General features: G+C 46.6%; 1 protein-coding gene across 1 annotated transcript in view; it reads right to left on the reverse strand.

The window, feature by feature from the left end:
• Nucleotides 1-543: 543 nt before the first annotated feature.
• Nucleotides 544-25,227, reverse strand: part of EXOC4 (exocyst complex component 4) — a 295,460-nt gene continuing 270,776 nt past the window's right edge. The window contains exons 17-18 of the mRNA XM_081957613.1: nt 24,888-25,047; nt 544-2,564 (exon numbers count right to left, since the gene is read on the reverse strand). Coding sequence (XP_081813739.1) covers nt 2,327-2,564; nt 24,888-25,047 — 398 coding nt within the window. The 3' untranslated portion in view covers nt 544-2,326. The remainder of the gene's footprint in view (nt 2,565-24,887; nt 25,048-25,227) is intronic.

A 25,227-nucleotide genomic window follows, 5' to 3' on the forward strand; every position in this document is an offset into this window, starting at 1 on the left:
TTCTCCTTCTCCTCCCCCTCCTCTTAAACAAACCCCACTCCCTTCTATCACTGACAATGTTACCTAATTGGGTAGTGACATATCTGCAAGAAAACAACCAGACAGCACTAAAGTAAGCATAGTCTTCCTCCTCCTCGCCACAAACCCCACTCCCTTCCAGCACTGATAATGTTACGTAGTTGGGTCTTAAAATATCTGCAACAAAACCACCAAGCTCAGAGAGCATCAAGGACTCCTCATTTCAACCTGAGCTACAAATATTTTCCTTTTTTTGGTGCAAATAAAGCCATGGAAAATCCTTCCTCCCCCTTCTCCTCCTCTCTGCAAACCCCACTCCCTTCTAACACTGATGATGTTATCTAGTTGGGTGATGAAACGGCAACGATTCACTGAACAACAGTGGCAAGAAAAGTCGCAACATGGGGCAAAACTGAACAAATGTCTGGGCTTAGTGCTAGAAATGTTGGTCTCAATTGTGGTCATGTTGATCTCTAATCGAAGAGATCATCGGTGCATCGAAGGAGCCCACAGTGCAATCACGAGGAGTTTCAAAATTATCTTTTAATTTTCCAGTTGAACCAAGAGGCAAAGCAAGGGAAGCAGGAGAAAAGGGTGGAAGATCCGGGACCAGGTGAGAGAAAGCAATTTTTGCTTTGCGTTCATGTGGACTACAATCCAAATTGCTGCTCCCTTCTCATCCTCGAAAATATTTATAATAAAGCAAGAAAAAAATCCCCAAACCACTGAATTCTCAAAATCAGGCACCAATTTTGTTTTTTGTTTACTCCAGTAGGCAGAAGGGAGCATGATCAGATCTGAACTAGGCATGACAGGATCCTGCAAAGGGAATTTCTCCCCGACATCCATCTAGATTCCTTTAGATGTCACTGGTCCTGTCGTAGTTTTGGACCAGGTTTATTGGGATGATCTGGCATCTGCCATGCAAATATCTTGATGTCTGCCGGTCCCTCTGCCCATCCTTCCTGGCAAAGCAGGCTCCCGAGACCAAGCCAATGTGTGAAGTTGTGCAGAGTGGAAGCCATCCCAGCCTCTTGAAATTGGTGTAAAAATAAAGTAATGCTACTAAGTTCTAATGATGAGCTAAAGCTAGCCATAAGGACCCAAACTCTAGGAGGAAAATATATACTGCATTTTTCGGAGTATAAGACGCACCTAGCTTTTGGGGAGGAAAACAAGAAGAAAAAATCTGCCTCTGCCTCCCAGCAATTTGCCTCCTTGCAGCAAACAGAAAACAGCGTGTTTCAGTTTCAGCACAGCCTGATTAGCACAAGCAGCTGATTGTTGGTTGGATCGACCTCCCAACGACCAGCTGTTTCAGGCTGCAGGATTGCCATAGTCTGTTGCCACCTCTGCACGCCCCATTTTTGGCCTCTGCATCCTGTTTTCAGCCTCTGCACGCCCCATTTTCTGCCCGTTCTGGGCGGCAGGGATCGAATGGGTAAAAAATGGGGCGTGCAGAGGCCAAAAATGGGATACAGAGGCTGAAAATGGGGCAGGCGGAGGCAGCAATAAGCTATGGCAATCCCTGCAGCCTGAAACAGCTGATGGTCAGGAGGCCGATCCAACCGACAATCAGCTGCTTGTGCTACTCAGGCTGTGCTGAAGCTGAAACAGGCTGCTTGCTGCAAGGAGGCAAATTGCTGGGAGGCAGAGGCCAAAGGGTGGGGGAGGGCGGTAGGTGGGGGTGGGGCTACATTCGGTGTGTAAGGCCGAATTTTCACCCTCTTGAGGGGGAAAAGTGTGCCTTATACTCTGAAAAAGACGGTATATATCCTAAACACCATTGAGTGATTAGGTGGAGCACAGTCCTACGTGAAGATAATTGTGATTAAATATTGAAAGTAAATGAAATTCTGAAAAGAACACCCATTAACAACATGGCCCAGTGCTTAATATCACCCTTAACATCACTCTAGGTGTGTCTTGGAACAACAATGGGCCAGCCAGAAACTGGTCTCGCAGGGTTCCTCTCCCCTTTTTCAGAGCTGAAGTTTGGTTAGAAATGGTTCCTCAGGTTTTCTCCAATTTGGATCCTTCTGGATCAATGAGACAACCCTCCCCTTCCTCTTCCTCACCCTTATGCGCCCTAGAGAACCAACTCCCCCTAAATTGCAACCAATCCCTGTTGACGTGTCATGGAGTTAGGGATCCCACAGAGAAGATCTCCCAACTCGCCCTGCCCCGCCCATCACCCCAGAGAAAAAGCTAACCGGAAAAGGCCGGAATACCCAAACGTTGCCCCATAGAGAGAGACATTTCCCTTCTGCGGGCTATGAAGGAATAGGGCTGCTGCTAGCAGATGAAGCTACACGGTGGTGATTTTCTTGTCCTTGGTGGCTTGCTTGATGGCGGCCTGCTCACAGATGATCTCTTTCAGGCGTTGCAACCTCATGTTTTGCGTGGTTTGGTCTCCCACGCCAGTCTGGCTGCGGTGGAGTAAGCTCAGGGCGTGGATGTACTCCAGCTCCGTGTACTTCACGCCCTGGTCCACCACCAGGTTGAGCAGCTCGTCCGCCGTGTTGTAGAGCATCTCGTAATACTGCCTGCAAGGCAAAGACAGGATTTACATCATCATCACAGTGCTAAACTTTGCTACGGTCTTTTTAGGTTTTTTTTAACTCCCCCCCCCCACCCCTTGAGGTGTTCTGTAAGGCACCATTACAGAAGGAGGTGACTCTTTGGATGTCCCTCCCCTTGAGCAGGAGGTCTTCAGCCTAGAAAGGTTAAGAAGGTGCTTTGGTTCATGAAGTGGAGGGAAGAGAAAGAGATACGGTGGACAGAAAAGTCTACAAAAAGGAGCTTGGGTTGGGAGGCATTCGGAAGGGATGAGATGGGTTTGGTTGGGATGGTTTAGGGTGGATTGGGATGGGATGCATTGGAACGGGTTGGGATGGGAAGGGTTAAGTTGGGATGGGTTGAGATGCATTGGGATGGGATGGATTGAGTTTGGTTAGGATGGGTTAAGTTGGGTTGGGATGGGTTAAGTTGTGATGTATTTGGATGGAATGGGTTGGGATGGGATGGGATAGGATATGTTGGGATTGGTTGGTTGGGATGGGATGCATTGAGTTTGGTTAGGATGGGTTAAGCTGGGAGGCTTGGGTTGGGATGGGATATGATATGTTGGGATTGATTGGTTGGGATGGGATGCATTGAGATGGGATGGGTTGGAATTAGATGCATTGGGATGGGATGCATTGAGTTTGGTTAGGATGGATTAAACTGGGAGGCTTGGGTTGGGATGGGATAGGATATGTTGGGATTGATTGGTTGGGATGGGATGCATTGAGATGGGATGGGTTGGAATTAGATGCATTGGGATGGGATGCATTGAGTTTGGTTAGGATGGGTTGGGATGGGTTGGATAGTGATGCATTGGGAAAGGATGGGTTGGCAGGGGATATGATATGTTTGGGATTGGTTGGCTGGGATGGGATGCATTGAGATGGGATGGGTTGGAACTAGATGCATTGGGATGGGATGAATTGAGTTTGGTTGGGATGGGTTGGGTTGCATTGGGACGGAATGGGTTGGGTTCAGATGGGATAGGATATCTTGGGGTTGCTTGGTTGGGATAGGATGCATTGAGGGGATGAGATGGGTTGCAATTAGATGCATTGGGATGGGATGAAATTAATTCGGATGGGACGGTTGGGTTGTGATGAGTTGGGGTGTGATGCATTGGGATGGGAAGGATGGGATGGGATGAATTGGGATGGGATGATTTGGGTTGGGGGGAGAGGGAATATGTTGGGATGGACAAGTAGCAGCCTTCTGTGCAAAGCATTTCTGCTCACTTCTTGCAGCCAAGGCTGACCATGGAAGGAGAAGAGGGTTTTCTCAAGTCCACAGATTGTCCTTGGCTGACAGAGTTTGAGATCTGAAAGAACTGGCCCTCCCTGCTTTGGGTCAAGCTGCCTGGCCCTCTTCCATGCCCAGAGTCACGCTCCCTCCCTCCAGGACTTATAGTTGCTGTCAGTCCTGGGAAGATCAGATGGTTTTCCATTAAAATAATACAATACAATACAATACAATAACAGAGTTGGAAGGGACCTTGGAGGTCTTCTAGTCCAACCCCCTGCTTAGGAAGGAAACTCTATACTGTTTCAACAAATGGTTATCCAACATTTTCTTAAAGACTTCCAGTGTTGGGGCATTCACAACTTCTGGAGGCAACTTCTGTTCCACTGATTCATTGTTCTCACTGTCAGGAAATATCTCCTCAGTTCTAAGTTGCTTCTCTCCTTGATTAGTTTCCACCCATTGCTTCTTGTCCTGCCCTCAGGTGCCTTGGAGAATAGCTTGACTCCCTCTTCTTTGGGGCAGCCCCTGAGATATTGGAAGACTGCTATCATGTCTCCCCTAGTCCTTCTTTCTCTTAAGCTAAACATACCCAGTTCCTGCAACCGTTCTTCATATGTTTTAGTCTCCAGTCCCCTAATCCTCTTTGTTGCTCTTCTCTGCACTCTTTCCAGAGTCTCCACATCTTTTCTACATCGTGGCGACCAAATAAACTGTTCATTATCCAAGGAAGGAAGCAGCAGCGTTCCTTTTGAGCCACTCGCAATTAAAATCTCCCTCTGCTCGGCCTGTTCTACGCCTTTGGCCAGTCGGTCCATGTTTGGGAAATGATTTGTTTGATGAAGCGCTTGGCTCGGTGTGTTTGCCTCCCTTGCTGGGGAAATGGATGAATAAATATTGATCAGGAGGGCTTCCTGTTTTCTTTTGCCAAAGCAATTCGATGCGTCTAACACTCCTGATGTTATCAAATAATGAAATATGGACGAGTTAGTCAAATCCTCCATGTAGCCTCACTGTCTTTCACAGGTTTTGCCTACGGCGGTCAAAAAATACTCCGTCTGGTTTTCAGGGGGGAAAGAGTCCGATACAATTGAATCAAGCTGCGGAAATGCAGCTTGATTCAATGCGAGGATAATTCTTACCAAGCTGGGCTCCATTTCCTGCTCTCCGCGCTTCATTGAAACTGGTAGGACCGTACAGGTAAGTCTTACGACAGTCCATTTAGTGACCGTTCAAAGTTGGAAAGAGTGACTTATGCCGTTTCCCACACGGATGGCCGTTTTGCAGCATTCCCCAAGGTCATGTGATTTGCAGTCAGATGCTGGACAACTGGTTTCATCTTTATGACCGTTTGCAGTGTCCCGGGGTCCCCCTTTTGTGACCTGACCAGCAAAGTCAATGGAGAAGCCAGATTCACTTAACAACGGCGTTACTCATTTAACGGCTGCAGTGATTCGCTTAACACACGTGGCAAGAAAATTCGTCAAATGGGGCCAAACCCACTTAAGAAATTTCTCACTTAGCAACATAAATTTGGGGCTCAATTGTGGTCGAAAGTCGAGGACTACCTGTACGTGATTCGGTCCTCGTTGTATCACAGTAGTTACTGCTACTGTTCACTAGGGGGGGGGGGCGCTATGGTTCTGACCCACAATGAATAATCCATAAAATTCTTGGGATGCCAACATAAAGCCTTATAAAGCCGAAGTAAGGCCACACCTGGAAGGCTGCATCCAGTTTTGGTCTCTATATTAGAAAAAAGAGGTTGAGACTTTGGAAAAAGTGCAGAGAAGAGCAAACTAAGAAGATTAAAGACATGGAGACAAAAACATAGGAAGAACGGTTGCAGGATTTGGGTTTGGCTAATCTAGAGAAAAGAAAGACTAAGATGGGACATAATAGCAGCATTCCAGTAATTTCAATACAATAGTAGAGTTGGAAGGGACCTTGGAGATCCAAATCCCAGCACGTTCTATTACTTTCTTTATTGCTATTTCATCTGTGGACGTACTTCTGTTTTTTTTTCAAATTTTGTGCATGGGTGATTCTAGCCATTGGATATTTTTTTTAAAAGTTTTTTATTTAACATAAATTAAAAAGTTGGACACAGTGTAAACTGTCCTGGCGTAATCTATGCCGTACATGCTAAGATATCAAGTTATACATTGCAGGCACCCTGTTTTTTTTAATACAATACAATACAATAGCAGAGTTGGAAGGGACCTTGGAGGTCTTCTAGTCCAACCCCCTGCTTAGGCAGGAAACCCTATACCGTTCCAGACAAATGGCTATCCAACATCTTCTTAAAGACTTCCAGTGTTGGGGCATTCACAACTTCTGGAGGCAAGGAGTTCCACTGATTAATTGTTCTGACTGTCAGGAAATTTCTCCTCAGTTCTAAGTTGCTTCTCTCCTTGATTAGTTTCCACCCATTTGAAGGGATGCCCCAAAGAAAAGGGGGTCAACTTATTCTCCAAAGCACCAGAAGGCAGGAGAAGAAGCAATGGATGGAAACTAATCAAGGACAGAAGCAATCTGAAATTAAGGAAAAACTTCCTAACAGTGAGGACAATTCACCAGTGGAACTGCTTGCCACCAGAAGTTCTAGGTGCTCCCTCAATGGAGGTTTTTAAGAAGAGACTGGACAGTGACTTGTGAAATGGTGTAAGGTCTTCTGTTTGAGCAGGGGGTTGGACTAGAAGACCTCCAAGGTCCCTACCAGCTCTGTTCTGATTGATTCTTTGAACATCAGCCTGTCTTGGTGGTGCCTTATGGTTTTGATTCTTGTTCACCACCCAGAATTCCTTCTGTTAGATGGGTGGCTATATAAGCCTGTTAAATAAATGATTAACTCTGAAAGTTAACAGTGACTTGGAACACCTTAACCAGAAAAATTATATTTTTGAGTGGAAAACAAATGAACAAATACGTGCAATGTTTATTGGCTTCTTAAATCCGCCTCAAATGTAAAACAATCATTTTTTTGGGATGAGACGATCTTGGAAGATCAGGTTAAGAGCAAATGCATGATTTTAGCAGCAGATTTTAATGGGATAATCGTAGACGGAGTGCATGCCAAAAATAACATTGCCAATCCCTTCCAAATCTTTCTTCTTCTTTTCCTTTTCCTTTTAAAAATGGTAATATCATTTCCTGGCTGGCTGGCTGGTTGTCAAACGCCCTATAATCCTATTGAAAAAGATTGTTTTCTTTTCAAATTAGATTTATTTGAAAACGGATGTTTCTTCTATTTAAAAAAAAAAAAGGAATCCAAAGTCCAGATTTACGCAGGTAACTTAGCTGCAAGGAAGAAAAGACAGACAGAAGGACGCGCAGAAAATGGAAGCAATAAATAGAAGAGAGAGAAAAACCATAGGTCAGAGGTGGTGAATTACTTACAGAGATGAATCCTTTTAAGGTTTGGAGATTAAGGAACTCTCTAAATTATCAAATCTATTTTCCCCCCCTCCCTAGAGATGGGAGGCTGATCACGATTAAGTCGAGAAAATCACCTTCGGAGCCCTTGTTTTGTTTAGAGGGGTCCTGGGTTAGAGGTGAAAATTAGCATTTAAATGGAGACACGTCCTGATGGCACTCAAGGGAGAATTGTTTCATTGCGACCCGCCTCGCCAAATGAGGTTATTATTATTTTTATAATATCTCAGGGGGGTTTCTGGGAGGCCCAGCTTGATCACGTTCGCTCGCGTTTGCATTAAATAAACTAGAAGGTTGGCATCCAGAATGGTAGTGTCACCTCTCACGATGCTTCTCAAAAAACAAGGCTAGGGAGGACTTTCAGGGAGCAAGAATCAACTTTTAGGACCTTGTGGTCCATCTCTGCTTGATATTGGAGGCCTTCAAGAGAAGTTGGAATGCAATCAACTTGACTCCTTTCTCAACTGTAGGAAGTTGGCATCCACCACCCGCCTCCTAGAAAAAGGAAATATCCTGGGAAATATTGAAAAAGGCAGAATATTATCTTTTCCCTGGATCAGAAATGGAGAAACATGTTTTTTAGGCAGGAAACAGACTCGCTCTTAATAGCCCCCACCTTTGTCAATGGGCCATTAAAAGGCCAGAGCCAGTCTATTCTACATATCAGAGATCTCCCCCTTCAGCTCCAGGGTGATGGGATTAAGGCATGATAGTATTAGCCCTTTACCCATCTCACCACGGGGCATCTGGGAAATCAACGAAACTTGGACTCAAAACACAGCCTAGAGAGTTGCCCCTGCATGGCCCCATGGGAGTCTGACAACCAATCAGAATACGAGATCAAGTTCAAAGGCCAGAGAGGGCATAAAACCAGGGACTTTCAGCATCTCTGCCTCTTTCTCTTCTTCACCCAACATCTGGAAGCATCTGATCCCCCTTTTCTATTCAGGAGCTCAAGCCATGGGATCCTGTCCACCATTAAACCATCTTTCCAAGCAGCCTCCATGTTTCCAGTGTCTTTTTCCCCACTTGGAGCTGAATCCAGAAGGACATTTTCTTCCAACACAACGGTGGCAACTTTAAGAAATCTGAACTTCAATTCCCAGAATTCCCCAGCCAGAATGAACCGCGCTAGATAAAACTTAAGAGGCCAAAGAGCAAGAATCAATTTTTAGGTCCTTGTGTCCATCTCTTTTTGGATTTGAATAAAAATAATGCTACTAAGTCTCACTCGCCATCTTCAGGCTGGGTTTTGGGCTTAAAGTGTGATTGGAGCTGCCGTCTTTCTATAAATCTTGGTGGGGATGTGTGGAGTGCTGGCTTTGTTTCAGTAAGTGGAATGATTGGTTGTGTGGTTGTATCATGATTGGTAGATTGGTGCTGATTGGTGCTGGCTGTGTGTCCATTGTTGTTTCGTGTTGTAACGGCCTGGGTGGTGGGTGGGGCTCATTTGTTGACTAGGGCTGGTTTCCAGATGTCTGGTAAGCGGGAGGTATCGTCACGTTTATTCATGTTGGGGGGGGGGGTTTCTCTATTTCGATAGCTTCCATAATTATTCTCTTGTTGAAGTGTTCTGTTTTGGAGATTAACCTGGTTCCTTCAAAATTAATTTCATGTCCTGTAGCTTTAAGGTGCTGGAAAAGAGAGGAAGTTTTTTCTTTTTTTTTTTCTTACTGTGTTCTTTTGTTCTGTGATGCATGCATTTATTCTCCTGTTCGTTTGTCCTATGTATGTTGCAGGGCAGATTTTGCATGGTATTTCGTAGACTCCTTGGTTTTCTAGCTGGATTTTGTCTTTGGGGTTTCTTAAGATGTTGGCTATTTTTTGGTCAGTGCTGAAGGCTGTTTTGATATTGTGTTTGTGGAGAATTTTGCTGATTTTATCTGTGGTGCCTTTGATGTAAGGGTGGAGGGCGATACCGTTGTCCTGTTCTGTGTCTCAGTTCTTGGGGGGTGTCTCCCTTTGGATTAGGTTGGTAATTGTTTTTCTTTGGAATCCGTTGGAGATTAATACGTTTGTGAGAGTGTGTAATTCAGTTTTCAGGTGGTCTTTGTCGGCTAGGCGTTTGGTTCTGGAGATGAGGGTCTTGGCTACAGAGTTGATCTGTGCAGGGTGGTGATGGGATTGTGCATTTAAGTAGCGGTTGGTGTGTGTTTTTTTCCGGTAGATGGTGTGTCCTAGGGAGCCATTGGGTTTTTTGTAGATTAGGACGTCCAGAAAGGGAAGTTGGTTGTTTGCTTCTATTTCCATGGTGAATTGTATTTTGGGGACATCCTAATCTACAAAAAATCCAATGGCTCCCTAGGACACACCATCTACTGGAAAAAAACACACACCAACTGCTGCTTAAACATTTTTTGCTGATAAATAAATGAAAGGAGACTAGTATAGATCTACTTCAAACTATTTGGCTCTCATCAGATAGACTTACCCTTACTGGGATTTGAACTTGGCTATTTTACATGTTAGGCAGTAATATTAACCTCTAAGCCACAAGCTCTCCTCCCTTATCAGCTGAGCCAGGGGAATGATTAGGTGTTTTTGTCAATGCACCTGGTATGCCCAAATATGGGAGGGTGCTTCTCTTTTGCCTTTCATATATATACGGTACATCCTCAACACCATCGAGTAAATCAATGGAGGGGTCGTGTATGCATGCGTGGGAGGGGGGGCGGTGCGCATGCGGGGGGTGTCGCATGCGCATTGCACTATTAACTGAAATTTAGGGCTCAATTGCAATCATTAAGTCTACCTGTGTTAAGTTCCCTGCAAATGAGTCTGACACTGAGCGACCACTGAATTTCGGGTTATATGGATATATCTGAGGTCCCCTCCCCCCCCCCCATTTGACCATTCTCTTTGAACATTTGCAACACAAGAAGCATTTCCCGAGCTGTGAAAACAGTCCCCAATTCATATACTGGGCCTGATTTTAAGCTGAAAGAGAAAGCTGGACTTTGTGAATCGGAACAGGGGGGGGGGAGAAAGGACGATTGGGAGAAATTGGGCTAATCTGCCATTTCAGAGTCCGGGCTCATCACATCCTGCCGAAGTCATCTAATCCCTAATCAGCTCATGATTTAAGGTAATCAAGGTTAAATTCTGCTCGCGGCTGATTGAAGCTGCATTTGTAAGCTAGAGGGCTTCCCTAGGCCAGGAAGGAGAAGAAAAAGAAAAAGAGGAAGAGGAAGAAGAAGAAGAAGAAGAAGAAGAAGAAGAAGAAGAAGAAGAAGAAGAAGAAGAAGAAAAGAGGAGAGGAAGAACCAGAATGAGAGGAGAAGGAGGAGGAGGAGGAGAAGGAAGAGAAGGAGAAGAAGAAGAAGAAAAGGAGGAGAGAAAGAAGGAGAAGAAGGAGAAGAAGAGAGGAGAAGGAAGAGGAGGAGAAGAAGAAGAGAGGAAAAGGAGAAGGGAGATGGAGGAGGAGAAGAAGAAGAGAGGAGGAGGAGGAGGAAGAGAAGAAGAAGAGAGGAGGAGAGGAAGAAGAAGGTGAAGGAAGAGGAGAAGGAGGAGAAGAAGGAAGGAGAAGGAGGAGAAGAAGAGAGAAGGAGAAGGAGGAGAAGGATGATATTTTTTCTTTTGTTTGACTGACACTTTAAAAACAATTGCCGTTTTTAAAAACAATGGGCCGTCTGGGGGAACTTGGTTTAATCTAACCACAGAGAGAAGTGGTTGTTGCATCCCGAGACACTAAACATCGGCTAAATTGTCGCAACCCAAGACACTAGACGTCGGCAAAATTGTCGCATCCCGAGACACTAAACGTCAGCAAAATTGTCGCATCCCGAGACACTGGACGTCGGCAAAATTGTTGCATCCCGAGACACTAGACGTCGGCAAAATTGTCGCATCCCGAGACACTAGACGTCGGCAAAATTGTCGCATCCCGAGACACTAGACGTCGGCAAAATTGTCGCATCCCGAGACATTGACGTCGACAAAATTGTTGCATCCCGAGACACTAGACGTCGGGAAAATTGTTGCATCCCGAGACACTAGACGTCGGCAAAATTGCCGCATCCCAAGACACTAGACCTCGGCAAAATTGCCGCATCCCGAGACACTAGACGTCGGCAAAATTGCCGCATCCTGTGATACTAATCGTCTACCCCGTCTGTCTCGGGAAAAGAAACTTTTCCTACAATTTTGCCTACCAAAAGCACGCTGCTAATGATACTGTCTGCGGGTTAATTGTAGAAAAGGCAGGGTGCGGGTGGGGAGCCCTCCCACGATGTTGCTTTTAAAACGGGGGTCCCCTATACCCCCCCCATAAGTAATTCAGCAAGAAAACCTCCGGTCCCTGTTCTTTTTTTTTTTTTTTTTTGCTTTCCTCCCCCCTCCTGCCCGAGTGGAACATTATTATAGGGCATTAAAGCAGCCCCTTCCGCACTTATCTAAATCTTTAATTAGTTCTATAATATACCGATGATATCAGGCCTAATTAAATTTATATAGATAAAGGGCAATGAGATTCGAACCAACTGAGCTGGAAAGTACATATTAAACAGCAAATTTAATGGTTCACGCCGATAAGTGCAATTTCCCCCCGCACAAAAACCCAAATTCAATTTGGGGGCCCCTTGTGTTCAAATTGATTTCGCAATGTGCAAATCACGGCCGGGGGGGGGGGGGGGCGCTTGTTCACGTATCAGGAAAAGTGCTAATCCACCCTATTTAAACACCCCTCATTAAGGCTCGATGCTGTGTCGGAATCAGGGAGGGGGCCCCCGCTGGAATTTGCAATTTTTTTTTAAAAAAAAAAGGCAGAAATTGTCCAAGTCGGATGCCGGTTTTATAAAGGATATTAAGTGATTTTCGCTCCCTGCAAAAAAAAATGAGGGGAGGGAGGGAGAATGTTAACACCGAGTCTGCGGGGAAAGAGAGAAGTCAGCACTTTTGTGCGCCAGTCAGCAGAAAAAACATAACACAATTTTCGCTTCCCCCGCTGGGAACGAGGGACTTAGGCCTCCGCAGAGAATGGGGATCGTTCGGGAGTTGTACCCGAGGGCCGGATGCTGGAACAACCGCCAAAAGAGATTGTCTACGTCTGCTCTAATCGGTTAAGCATGGGCCGCTTGCGGTGGCTAACTGTGCGCAAGACTCTTATTGTGGCCGACAGGAAGAGAATATATTTGTAGTCCGGGGTGGAATTTTAGCGTTCTTGGTACTCTGTGGGCTTAGTGGTTTTCTCTAAGACGTTTCATCACCCAATGAGGTAGCATCATCAGTGCTAGAAGGGAGGGGATGTGGGAAGTGGAAAAGAAGGAGAGGAGGAGGAGGAAGAATATGAGGTCCTTTGTACTGTCTGAGTGTGATAGTTTTCTTGCAGACCTTTCATGACCTAGCAAGGTAACATCATCAGTGCTACAAGAAAGGGGGATTTGTGGAAAGAGGAGGATGAGGAGGATTGTGGGGGTGCTTTGTGCTCTCTGAATTTGGTTGCTTTCTTCAAGACGTTTCATGATCCGACTGGGGAACATCGTCAGTGCTAGAAGGGAGTGGGGTTTGTGGAGTGGAGGAGGAGAAAGAGAAGGAGAAAAGGAAGAAGGAAGGAGAAGGAAGGATGGCAAATGAGGAGGAGAAGAAGAAGGTGCTAGAGAAGGGAAGAGGAAGATGAGGAGACCTTGGTGCTCTCTGAGCTTGATGGTTTTCTTGCAGATGTTTCATGACCCAACTAGGTAACATTATCAGCGCTAAAAGGAAATGGGATTTGGGGAGTGGAGGAGAAGGAGAAGGGGACAAGGAGGAAGAAGAAAAGGAAGAGGAGTAGCAAGAGGAGGAGGAGAACTGTGGAGTCCTTGATGCTCTCTGAGCTTGGCTTTTTTCTTGCAGATGTTTCATGACCAAACTAGGTAACATCATCAATGCTAAATGGGAGTAGGTTTTTTAAGTGGAGATGAAGGAGAAGGCAGAAGGGAAGAGAAGAGGAAGATGAGAAGGAGAAGAACTGTGGACTCCTGGGTGCTCTCTGAGCTTGGTTGTTTTTCTTGCAGATGTTTCATGACCTAACTAGGTAACATCATCAGAGCTAGAAGGGAGTGGGATTTGCTCTTTGCTTATGTACAAGTAGTACACCCTGCCTGTGTTAGTGGGAGTGTTTTTAGGGGACCCTTCAGTTAGGTATGGATTACTGTTTGCTTGTTTGTCTGAGCTGGTAGTTCCTTGATTGGGGCATTGTTTGCTACTTGGTTGTTGTCTAGTGTTAATCTTGGTGCTTATTGGCCATTGACTGTTGACAAGGAGGTCTTTGGATCTCCAGCTTTTTGAGTTGCCTCTTCTGAATGGTATGTAGACATTGTTGATCTCTATGTGCCTGTTGATGGCTGATTTGTCTGAGTGCCAGGCTTCCAGGAATTCTCTAAGTAGTTTTGGGGACTTGGCTTGGTCCTATTCTCCAAAGCACCTGAAGGCAGGACAAAAAGTAATGGGTGGAAACTAATCAAGGAGACAACCAACCTAGGAGAAATTTCCTGACAGTGAAAACAATCAATCAGTCCAACGACTTGCCTGCAGAAGTTGTGAGCTCTCCAACACTGGAGGTTTTTAAGAAGATCTTGGATAGCCATTTGTCTGAAACGACATAGGGTCTCCTTCCTGAGCAGGGGGTTGGACTAGAAGACCTCCAAGGTCCCTTCCAACTCTGTTATTCTGTTCTGGTCTAGGATGCTCAAAATTTCCCTAGTGAAACTATGATTGTGTCTGTCTGTCTGTTAAGGAGTTTTCATCTGACTGATGGTTGGTGTTTATGGATGTGCTCAGCTAGACTTCTGCCTGTTTGTTGTACACGGTGGATGCTGAATTTCTCACACAGTAAATTGTAGACGAGTGATCGTCTAATCAACACTGCAGGGACCGCAACTTCTAAGCTGTGCCAGCTGGAAAACCTGGCATCGGCAGCCTCAAAGCAGCTGAAGGGTAGCCAAATGTGGGGTCTGCTCGAAGCCCAAAGGCTTGCCGCGGGCTTGCAAGAACTGACCCCAGTCTCCGTCTGATGGCTAATCCCGTTCCCAGTAAACGGGACTGAAGGAAGGGAGAGGATCAACGGCTGAAATGCGAAACTGGAGAGCAAGCCGGCTAAATGGACTGCGAGCTGGGACTTATTGGACTAAGGCTGGCTAAGCCGCAAATTTGCGTGAAACCCCAATCAGATTTAAGCTTGCGCTGTCGCTGTGCCACAAACTGTCTATCCCCGTGATGGCATACCTATGGCACGCATGAGCCATTTCTGAGGGCACATGAGGCGTTGCCCTGTCAGCTGCAGCGTGTATGTGTGTGCTGGCCAGCTGATTTTCGGCCTTGATTTTTGGCCGTTTTTCACTCTCCAGAGGATTCCCTGAAGCCTCCGGAGGGAGAAAAACGGCCTAACAGGCAACCCGGAAGTCTATTCCCGAACTTCCGGTTTGCGTATTGGCCCGTTTTTCGCCCTCCCCAGCCTCCTAGAAAGCGTTTGGAGCCTGGGGAGGGTAGAAAACGGGCCTACCGGAAGTCGGAAAACGGGCAGTTTCCAGCCTCCAGAGGGTCTCTGGGGGGTGGAGGAGGCTGTTTTCGCCCTCCCCAGGTTCCAAGAAAGCCATGTGCCATGTGCGGGACAGCGTGTGTGTGTGTGTGTCAGACTCCCAGAATCCCCCAGCCAGCACAGGACTTCAAGTCGCCAAGATTGAGAAACACTGCGGTAGAGCAACCGCTCCCAAACTTTTGGGGGACCAGTTCCGTGAAGAGAGGTTTTCCCGCGGACCGGAGGGGGTCATGGTTTTGCCTGCTGCCTGTATGTCGCGGATGGGGCTTCGCTTCTTTGTGCAGCCCGGTTTCTGGCATGCTGGTAGCGGACCATGGACTGGGGGGTTAGGGACCCCTGAGGTAGAGCGATACAGATGTATTGCTGGCTATTGTGTAGAGGACAGGCCCCCAACTTTGGGGCATCAGGGACAGGTTGTGTGGAGAAAGGTTTTCCAGGGGACCGGAGGGGGTGTGGCTTTGCGTTCTGCCGCCTGCATACTGTAGGTGGGGCTTAGCTTGTTTGCGCAGCCTGGTGCCTGGCATGTCGCATCACAGTGTAGGTCCACGGACGGGGGGTTGGGAACCTCTGGTATAGAAAAATTTCCTCGCATAGCCCATCTTGCTTGCCTGACCCACCACTCTCCTCTCTCTCTCTCTCTTTGCTCCTTTCTCTCTCTTCTTGTTCCTCTCTCCTCTCTCTTCTCTTTCTTTCTTGTCTCTCTTCTTTCTCTTCTTTTTCCTCTTTCTTGCTCCTCTCTTCCCTCTTCCTTCTCTTCCCTCTTCTCATTCCTCTATCCTCTCTCTTCTTTCTCCTCTTTCTTGCTCCTCTCCTCTTTCTTTCTTTACCATTCCTTCCACTTTTGTTCCTCTCCTCTCTTTTTTCTCCTCTTCCTCTCTCTTCTTTCTCCTCTCTTCTCTCCTTTCTCCTTTCTCTTCTTTCTTGTCTCTCCTCTCTCCTTTCTCCTCTCTCTCTTCTCTCTTCTCCTGTCTTCTTTCTTTCTTTTTCTTTCCTTCCTTCCTCTTTTGTTCCTCTCTCCTCTCTCTTCTTTCTTTCTCTCTTCCTCCTTTTTCTTCTCTTCTTTCTCCTCTATCTTCCTCTCTCTCTTTCTCCTTTTTCTTCTCTCCTTTCTTTTTCTCCCGTCTCTCTTCTTTCTCCTGTCTCTTCTTTCTTGTCTCTCTTCTCTTTCTCCTCTCTCTTCCTCTCTTCTTTCTTTTTCTTTCCTTCCTTCCTCTCTCCTCTCTCCTTTCTCTTCCTCTCTCTCTTCTTTCTCCCCATTCTTCTTTCTTGTCTTTCTCTCTTCTTTCTCCTCTCTCTTCCTCTCTCTCTTCTTTCTCTTTTCTCTTCTCTTCTTTCTCCTGTCTCTCTTCTTTCTCCTCTTCTTTCTCCTCTATTCTTTCTCCCCTCTCTCTCTCTCTCCATTTTTCCTGCCCTGTGCCAATGCTCAAGATGCCAGTTCTCCGGTCTCTGTTAGCGGCAATTATTTATACTCATTTTGCAGGTTTGTAGCATCTGAGCAAAGGAGAAAGTGAGAAAGGGAGGGTGTGCACACGTCGGGACCACACATCTGATGTGTGAAATTTCGGGGCGTTCCCATCAGGCGGCCCACAGATGCCACTTGCAAGGTTCCTCCGACAGTCTCCATCTGGCAGATATGCTAATCCGGAGACAGGAATTAAGCGCTTACCCTGCGCAGCACCGGGATGCGGGGTTTTGAACGCTGCTTTTACTAACAGGAGGTTTCAAAGGAATAATACTCTTCTGCAGGGGTCAAGATTCAGAGCTTGCCATTACAGGCAGTCCTCGACTTACAACGGTTCGCTTAGTGACTGCTCCAAATTACAACGGTGCTGAAAAAAGTAACTTATGACCGTTTTTCTCACTCTTACGATTGTTGCAGGATCCGCTCGATCAAATAATCAAAATTCAGCTTTGCTGGCTGAGGAATTCTGGGAGTTGAAGTCCACAAGTCTTCAAGTTGCTAAGACTGGAGACCCCTGGCCTAGATTGCTACCAAAAATCTGATTAACCTCGCTTGGTTTCCTTAGCAAATCTATCTGGAAGCAGTTTGCCATGGTCTCCTTCCTAGGTGGTTTCTTTTAACCTTCCAGTGTCATGGTGGGATGTCTAACTGGCTTCCGATCCAAGCATTAACGATCTGCAAACCCATTTAATTTCTCTCCCCAAACAAGGTTTGGTATGTGGAGCGTGAGTAAAAGACGAGGTAGAACTTCCAGAATGTGGACTACCTAAGATCCGAAGCTCTTCTCCTCAACTCTCTATTTGACCCACGTTGGGACTGTGGACACCTGGGTTATGGGTGTGTAGTAGCACACAACAGCAGATCTCTCTCTGTGTGTAGAGATATACTCTCTCACTTCTGGCCTCTAGGCTGTTCAGATGATGGACCACCGATTCAGTCCCCGTTGGAAGAGCTACGACACAAGTCCCAAGGACTTTCTTCTCCGGCCTTCAGGTTTCTCAGTCCAGCTGGACACTTGTCGGTCCACCCAAAAGCAGGGATGATGACCTGTGGCTGGGAGCATCAAACAGAAAGCTTCATGGCGCACCGAAGGAGATTTATGGAAATGAAGGATCAATCTGCCCAATTTATAAGCCCTCTTTGGCAGAGAGGGACAACCCAAAAGATGTGTGTTGTGAGCTCGGGCTTCGCCGAAGCTAATGAGGGAGAGATTTTTGTTCGTTCTACAAACGGTTGTACAAGTTCTGGCTCAACCCCAACTGGGTTGGGTTCAAAATCCCTTCCGTATTTTCCTTTCGGTTGGCCTCCAACGAGCGTCCCGCTTGGTTTTTTGGCTCCGGTGTAACACAACTTGCCAGCTGTGGGTCTTGCCAACGGTCTTGCCAAGTGCCCAATCTCGGAGTGTGACAAGCCAGGATGGGTACTTGCACAAGGCTGGGTTGCTACTTCAAATCCCCGATTGCTTCATTAGTGGCCTAAAGCAGCGGGAAAGCAAGCAGCTCAGCGGCCAAAAGAGGTTAGCCCACCCTTGAGTAAGAGAATAACAGGGTTGGAAAGGACCTTGGAGGTCTTCTAGTCCAACCCCCTGTTCAAGCAGGACATCCTGGTAGCAGAACTTGCCTCTTCTCCAAGCAAAGTCAACGGGGGGAGTCAGATTCACTTAACAACTGGGTTACTAGCTTAACGGCTGCGGTGATTCGCTGAACAACGGGGGCAAGAAAGCTCACGACTACAATGTCCGTCCGTTGTGTTCGAAGAGGACCTTGACACTTAACAGGTGGTGGGCAGCCCACGATGTGTCCGCAGGGGGCTGGTAAGGCCTCTATGGGCACTAAATGTTCTGCCCCACGTCGGGTAGACCTGTATGGGCACCAGTGTGGCAGCATTTGCAGCTGTGGCTTTTTGGTGGAGTGCTCGCTTCTCTTGCGCTACGGTTGCCCTTCTGTCCTCGGATGCCTGGCAGCCTTGGTGGACCAGCGTGCGCCATGTCGATCGGTCTCCTGCCAGGGTTTCCTGGGAGGCGGTGTCGATATCGAGGGACTTGAAGGAGGCTTTCAATGTGTCTTTGCATCGCCTTCCTTCCCCCCCCCGCCCCCCCCCCCCCGTGTGATCGCTTTCCTTGAGGCAGCTCACCATAGAAGAGCTGTTTGGGGATGCGGTGGTCTTGGCATCCTGGCAACATGGCCTGCCCAGAGTGTCTGGGCATTCCTCAGCAGGGTGTGAACGGATGGCAGGCCTGCTCTGGAGAGGAACTTCTGTATCTGGCACCTTGTCCTGCCACCGGATCCTCAGAATGCTACGGAGGCAGTGAACGTTAAGTGTAAAGCGAGAAAATGGATTGGAAAATGTATAAATGTTTATAAAATGTATAAATTAACCGTGAGAGGGATCTTGGAGTCCTAGTGGACAACCATTTAAATAGGAGCCAGCCGTGTGCAGCAGCTGCCAAAAAAAGCCAATGCAATCCTAAACTGCATCAACAGAAGGATAGAATCAAGATCACGTGAAGGGTTAATACCACTTTATAAGGCCTTGGTAAGGCCACACTTGGAATACTGCATTCAGTTTTGGTCACCACGATGTAGAAAAGATGCGGAGACTCTAGAAAGAGTGCAGAGAAGAGCAACAAAGAGGATTAGGGGACTGGTGGATAAAATATAGGATGAAACAGTTGCAGGAACTGGGTATGTCTAGTTTAATAGAAAGAAGGACTAGGGGAGACATGATAGCATTGTTCCAATATCTCAGGGGTTGCCACAAAGAAGAGGGAGTCAAACTATTCTCCAAGGCACCTGAGCGCAGGACAAGAAGCAATGGGTGGAAACTAATCAAGGAGAGAAGCAACTTAGAAATGCCCACCCAGTCACGTGACCACCTAGCCACGCCCACCCAGCCAGTCATTAAGCAGATCATATTAGTGGTCCATGGGATTTAACATGATGAATTGAGTGGTCCCTGAGGTCCGAAAAGTTGGGGACATTTGCGTTAGGCAACCCATCACGCATGGATTTAATCTGACCCACTGCCTAGTACCTAGGGAGAGAAGCGAGGGTAGACCCCAGGAAAACAGAGGGTGAGGGGGGGGGGGGTTCAGGCTTAATCCATCACAAATGAAGCTCATTGTTTTTTGTTTTTTTTTAAGCATAGGATTCGTGCTAATTAATGCTGTGCTAAGATCAGAGCTCCGCAAAAACAGCGGGGAAGACCACAAACAAGGGGGTGGGAGGGAAATTACATCGGAGACTATTTAGGGAGCCAAGTTCTTAATTGCCAATGAAATAATACCGCTTTTGCTTTCTTTTTTTGTCGGGAACATAAAGCAGGATCCAAGCCGACTTCATTAAAATGAGGTTTAAGCTTGTCGGGCCTTTCAGCCTCCAATGGGCTTAGCATATTTCAACGATTGTTCTTTTTCTCCCCTGAAGCTGGCCTGAATATTGAGGTCTTCAGCGGAGCTGGCTTCAGATCCTTCTCCAATCAAAAGGGATCACAGGATAACCGAGTTGGAAGGGACCTTGGAGGTCTTCTAGTCCAACCCCCTGCTCAAGCAAGGAACCCTCTACCATCCCAGATAAATGGCTGCCCAATCTCTTCTTGAAAACCTCCACTCTTGGAGCACCTATAATTTCTGGTGGTGAGCTGTTCCACTGGTTAATTGTTCTGTCAGGAAATTTCTCCTTAATTAGAAAACGAGAGGAAGAGGAGGGAAGAAAGGAAGGGATAAGGAGAGGAGGGTGGAAGGGAGAGAAAGAGAAGGAGAGAGGGTAGGAAGGGGAAGAGGAAGAGTAGGAATAGGGAAGAGGTAAGGGAAGAAGGAAGGGGAAGGAGAGGAGGGAAGGAAGGAAGGGATAAGGAGAGGAGGGTGGAAGGGAGGGAAAGAGAAGGAGAGAGGGTAGGAAGGGTAAGAGGTAGAGTAGGAGAAGGGGAGAGGTAAGGGAAGAAGGAAGGAGAAGGAGAGGAGGAAGGAAGAAAGGAGAGAAGGGAGGGAGAAAAGAAAGGGAAAATAACGTGGTGTTATAACAGACAGAAGGGGTGGTAAATAAAGCCACCCAAATTGTATATTATAATCTTTTAAATGGAATGACGAATGTATATGAATGACAAATGTAAAGAAGAATAACAACTATGTTAATGTATACTTATAATTGTATGTAAGGAAATAAAAAATAAAAGTACTTTTCAACCAAGGAAATTTCTCCTTAATTCTAGGTTGTTGGATATTTTTCCTGATTTTTGAACTTTTATCTGAAGGACGTTTGCCTCTTGCTAATATTCTTTTAATATCAAGATGAAACATCCTTATCGGACCAGGATTTCACCATTATTCAACTACAGGACAAGAGGTGGATTTTGCAGTAAATTTCCCCTGGAGTGGGGAGGGAATGGAGATTTTACCGTATCCTTCCTCTGCCCAACAAGCCACGCCAACAGAACCGGTAGTAAAAAATTCTGAATCCCACCACTGCTACATACCTAACAGCTTTATAGGTAGTCCTTGACTTACAACAGTTCATTTAGTGACGGTTAAAAGTTACGTTGGCACGGAAAAAAAGTGACTAATGACCGTTTTTCACACTTACGACCACTGCAGCATCCCTGTGGTCACATGATCAAAATTAAGACACCTGGCAACTGACTCGTATTTACGACGGTCACAGTGTCCCGAGGTCACGTGACCCCCTCCCTTTTGCGACCTTCCAACAAGCAGTCTCGACGGAGACGCCCTGTGCGCTCAACGGCCGTGTTTCTATCTTAACAACTGCAGCGATTCGCTCAAGAACTGACAGGAGAAAGGTCGTAAAAGGGGGCAAATCTCCCTCGACAACCACCTTGCTTAGCGACAGGAATTTGGGGCTCCATTGTGGTCGTAAGTCGAGGACAACCTGTGTTTTCTTTTCTTTTACGAGTTTAAAGACTGCTCTTGCCTAAGAAACACATCCCACATTGCAACTTCGAAAACGGGTCTTAAGTCTCGTTTTTCTGGGCACGTCATATCTTTGAATGTTCAGTAAATGACCAGTTATAAGTCAAGGACTACCTGTATAGCCCCCCCTCCTCTTTATTTCTCTCTTAGCAACCATGTGAGGTAGGCAGTGGGGCAGCCCTAAACCCATCAGCAAAGCTTTCAAAATTAACAACTAAATAATATGTTCTCTGGGATAACCACCATGGTTTGGCCTGGGAAATGCCAATTTTTCTCACCCTGAGAAACCTAAAGACAGATGGACTTCAACTCCCAGAATTCCGTAGCCATGCTTGGGTAGGGAATTCTGGGAGTTGAAGTCCACCCATCTTAAAGCATGTGTCAGGCCTGCAGCCATCTTTTCTTTTGGGTCTTTGGCCTGCCACGCTTGCTATTATTCTGCTGTGCATTTTCTATGGTGGGAAAATAGGAGGGAGGATTGTACGGAGTTAGATGATATGTAGCCATAACAAAATTCTTTCTAGAAAGCAAAGGTCATCCTTTCTTCTCTGCACCTCTGCACCTGACCGGAACTGGATGGGTGGAAGCTGCCAGCATGGCAGTGGGAGATTGGACCATGGGATGGACTTGTGGGTGTGAGGGCAAGATCATGAACTTTCAACTGGGTGGGGAAAACTGGGAAACTTTCCGATTCAGGTTTTCCCAGATGCGCCAACGTGGCTCTTTTCGTAAATTGGAACTTTGAGCAATCCTTTGCCTGGGACTCTGATTTACTTTTGGATGCTATTTGGAACGCTGACATCATGCAGGATGGGGAATTCTAGGAGTTGAAGTCTACCCATCTAAAAGTCATTCAAGTGGAGAACAACCTATACTAATCTATGTAGATGATTTACAGATCGCAACATCGGGGTTTACAAAGCACCTCAGTCGCAAATAAAGCTCATGATAGGCTATAAAATCCAGACCTTTTTGGGGGGATCTCATCCACAATTGTGCCAATTTTGTTACATTTATGTGGTTTTCGGGCTAGAACATGGAGCCGAGCATTGGCAAAATTGCCAGAATAAAACATCTCTGTGTTCAGGATGAAAATAAGAACTCACCCTTCCTGCCTTGCACATCGTACACATTTGGGACCAACCAAAATATACAACCGGATTGTGAATTCCACGGAGAAAAAAAATGAAATTACGAAGCATCTGACTCTTGCTTGGCGTGGCCACTAGATGACAGCCTTGCATTGCCAAAGCACCACTGTCTGTTGTATTGTGGTACTGTCGAAACAGTTTTGTTAAAAATGAGGTGGATAATTCTATCCATCCATCCATCTCTATCTTTTTTCATTGTCAACCATGCTTTTTTAAAAAAAGTTTAAGTTCCTGCCATCCCAAAATAAAAAAGCCACTTTGGAAGTTTACAGAGCATAAATCCATAATAAAACAAACATAATATATAATATGTTGTTGTATTTGTGCTGATAAATAAATAAAGGGAGACTAGTATAGATCTATTTCAAGCTATTTAGCTCTCATCAGCTACTCACACCCTTACTGGGATTTGAACCTGGGTATCCCAGTAAGGGTATGGCTAGCTGATGAGAACTAAATAGCTTGAAATAGATCTATACTAGTCTCCCTGTATTTATTTATCAGCACAAATATAACACAAACATAGCAAAGGCAACATAAAAAAAATAAAAAATAAAAATATGGTTTTCTGCCTGGATGGTCTCCTGTAATGAGCCGAAAGGACAGAAAGGGGGAGTAGTGAGCTCCCTCCCATATTTGGGCATACCAGGGGTTGTAACACAAATACATACATATACATATACATACACACACACACACACACACACACATATATGCGCCAATCTCTCCTTCTGTTTCAGGCTGTGCTCGGTGTGCCAGTTGCTATTGACACACCTCCAGTGTGTCGATGCCCACCAAAAAAACCTGGCCTAATTTAGTTGACAATGGGAGAGGGGGGAAGCGGGGGGGGGGGGAGAGAGAGAGAGAGAGAGAGAGAGAGAGAGAGAGAGAGAGGGAGAGAGGGAGAGGGAGAGGGAGAGAGAGAGGAAGAAACGAAATCATTCCGAAAGGAAAGGATGGAGATTGAGGACGCTATCCCGAGGAGAATTGGCCACGGAGGTCCCTGTGCTGCATTGCGGCTGTGCAATTCCTTGCCGTTGTCGATGTTGGCATGACTAGGCCTGAGTCGATAACAAGATTATTCCCCATACGAGGGTCCCAATAATTGAAGTTGTGAGTGGGCTCTGTTCTTCACCCATCTAATTTGGGGAGGGTGGGGTGGAAGAAGGGAAAAAAGTGGGGGGGGGGAGACACAGGATTATGGGTGTATCCCTTTCTCGGCAGGTGGGATGGGGGCGTAGGGGTGCAACAAAGCATAAAAGTTTTTTTTGGGGGGATGGGGTCCAGACGGATATGGGTCCTTGACCGTACACACACACACACACACACACACACACACACACACACACACACACACACACACACACTTCTTGAAATACGCTTATGAATATTTCATTTCTTCAGCTGTCCACTCCTGAAATAACTAATGTCAAGATTAAAGAGACAATCAGCCGGAAAGGAGAAAAGGGCCGGCGCATCGTGTATCTGTTTGCAAAATCAATGCAAATCTTACCACTGGCTTCCATTAACCCCGCTGCCAATCCTTGGACCGTGCCAAATGACTCCGGAATTAGGTCGGGATGAATAGACTAAACCGAGTTTTGACCCACCCCCAGCCCCAGCCCGCCAGGGTAGGATTTGCAGCCTTAAGCAACCCCCTGTTTGCTGGTTAGGGAAGTGGTGGGGGGTGGAGGTCTCCCCCTCAATCAGCATCAGCCGGAGAAAAGAGCATCCAAGTGGAAGCCGTCGCTTCCTATTCGACCATCCGGATGGCTCAAGGAAGTGCAGCTAAGGCAGCCAATCACCAGGAGGCAGTGAATTCTAGTCCTGCCTTAGGCATGAAAGCCCTTTGGGTGACTCACCAGGAGACGGTGAGTTCTAGTCCTGCCTTTGGCTTAAAAGCCAGCTGGGTGACTTTAGTCCGATCACCAGGGGACAGTGAGTTCTAGTCCTGCCTTAGGCATGAAAGCCAACTGGGTGACTTTGGGCCAATCACCAGGAGACTGGGAGTTTTAGACATGAAAGTCGTTGGGGTGACTTTGAACCAATCACCAGGAGACGGTGAGTTCTAGTCCTGCCTTAGGCATGAAAGCCAACTGGGTGACTTTAGGCCAATCACCAGGAGACTGGGAGTTCTAGACATGAAAGTCGTTAGGGTGACTTTGAACCAATCACCAGGAGACGGTGAGTTGTAGTCCTGCCTTAGGCATGAAAGCCAGCTGGTTGACTTTGGGCCAATCACTAGGAGCCCATGAGTTCTAGTCCTCCCCGAGAAATTCGGGCACTTGGCCAATGGTATGTATTTACAGCAGGTCACATGATCACCGTTTGTAACCTTCCCTGCAGGTTCTTGACAAGCAAAGTCAACGGGGGAAGCCAGATGCGCTTAGCGATTCACTTAACGTTGGCAGCAATTTGCTTAACAACCGTGGCCACAAACGGTCATAAAATGGGGCAGAACTCAACGGCCTCGCTTAGAGAGGGAAACTTGGGGCTCCGCTCAGATCGGACGTTTAGAACTACCCATGCCCCACCCCGATGTTTGCCCCGAAGCCCCCGACCCACTCTCCTTCCTCCCACCTTGCAAAGTCCAGATCAGCCTCTCGCGACATGGTGATGTTAGTCAGATTCTGCTGAAGGATGAAGATGTTTCGGCACATCTTCTTAATGCCGGACTCACTGATGCGCTTGAAGTACTGAGCCCCGTTGATGAGAATGCAGGAAATTAAATGACCCAAACCTGGACCAGAGAGAGAGAGAGAGAGAAATCTCAGGTCAGGAGAAAGAAATGTTGCAATTCTATCTTTGTCATTTAATGATCCCGTAATCCCTCACAGAGTGGAGTGAATGGGGCTGAGTTTTTTACTGGCCCGATGCCATTCCTGTTGCCAATGAGGAGTTTTGCTCAGCAGATATATTC

The sequence above is a fragment of the Natrix helvetica genome, assembly GCF_964273705.1.
Source record: "Natrix helvetica genome assembly, chromosome: 6".
NCBI lineage: Eukaryota > Metazoa > Chordata > Lepidosauria > Squamata > Natricidae > Natrix > Natrix helvetica.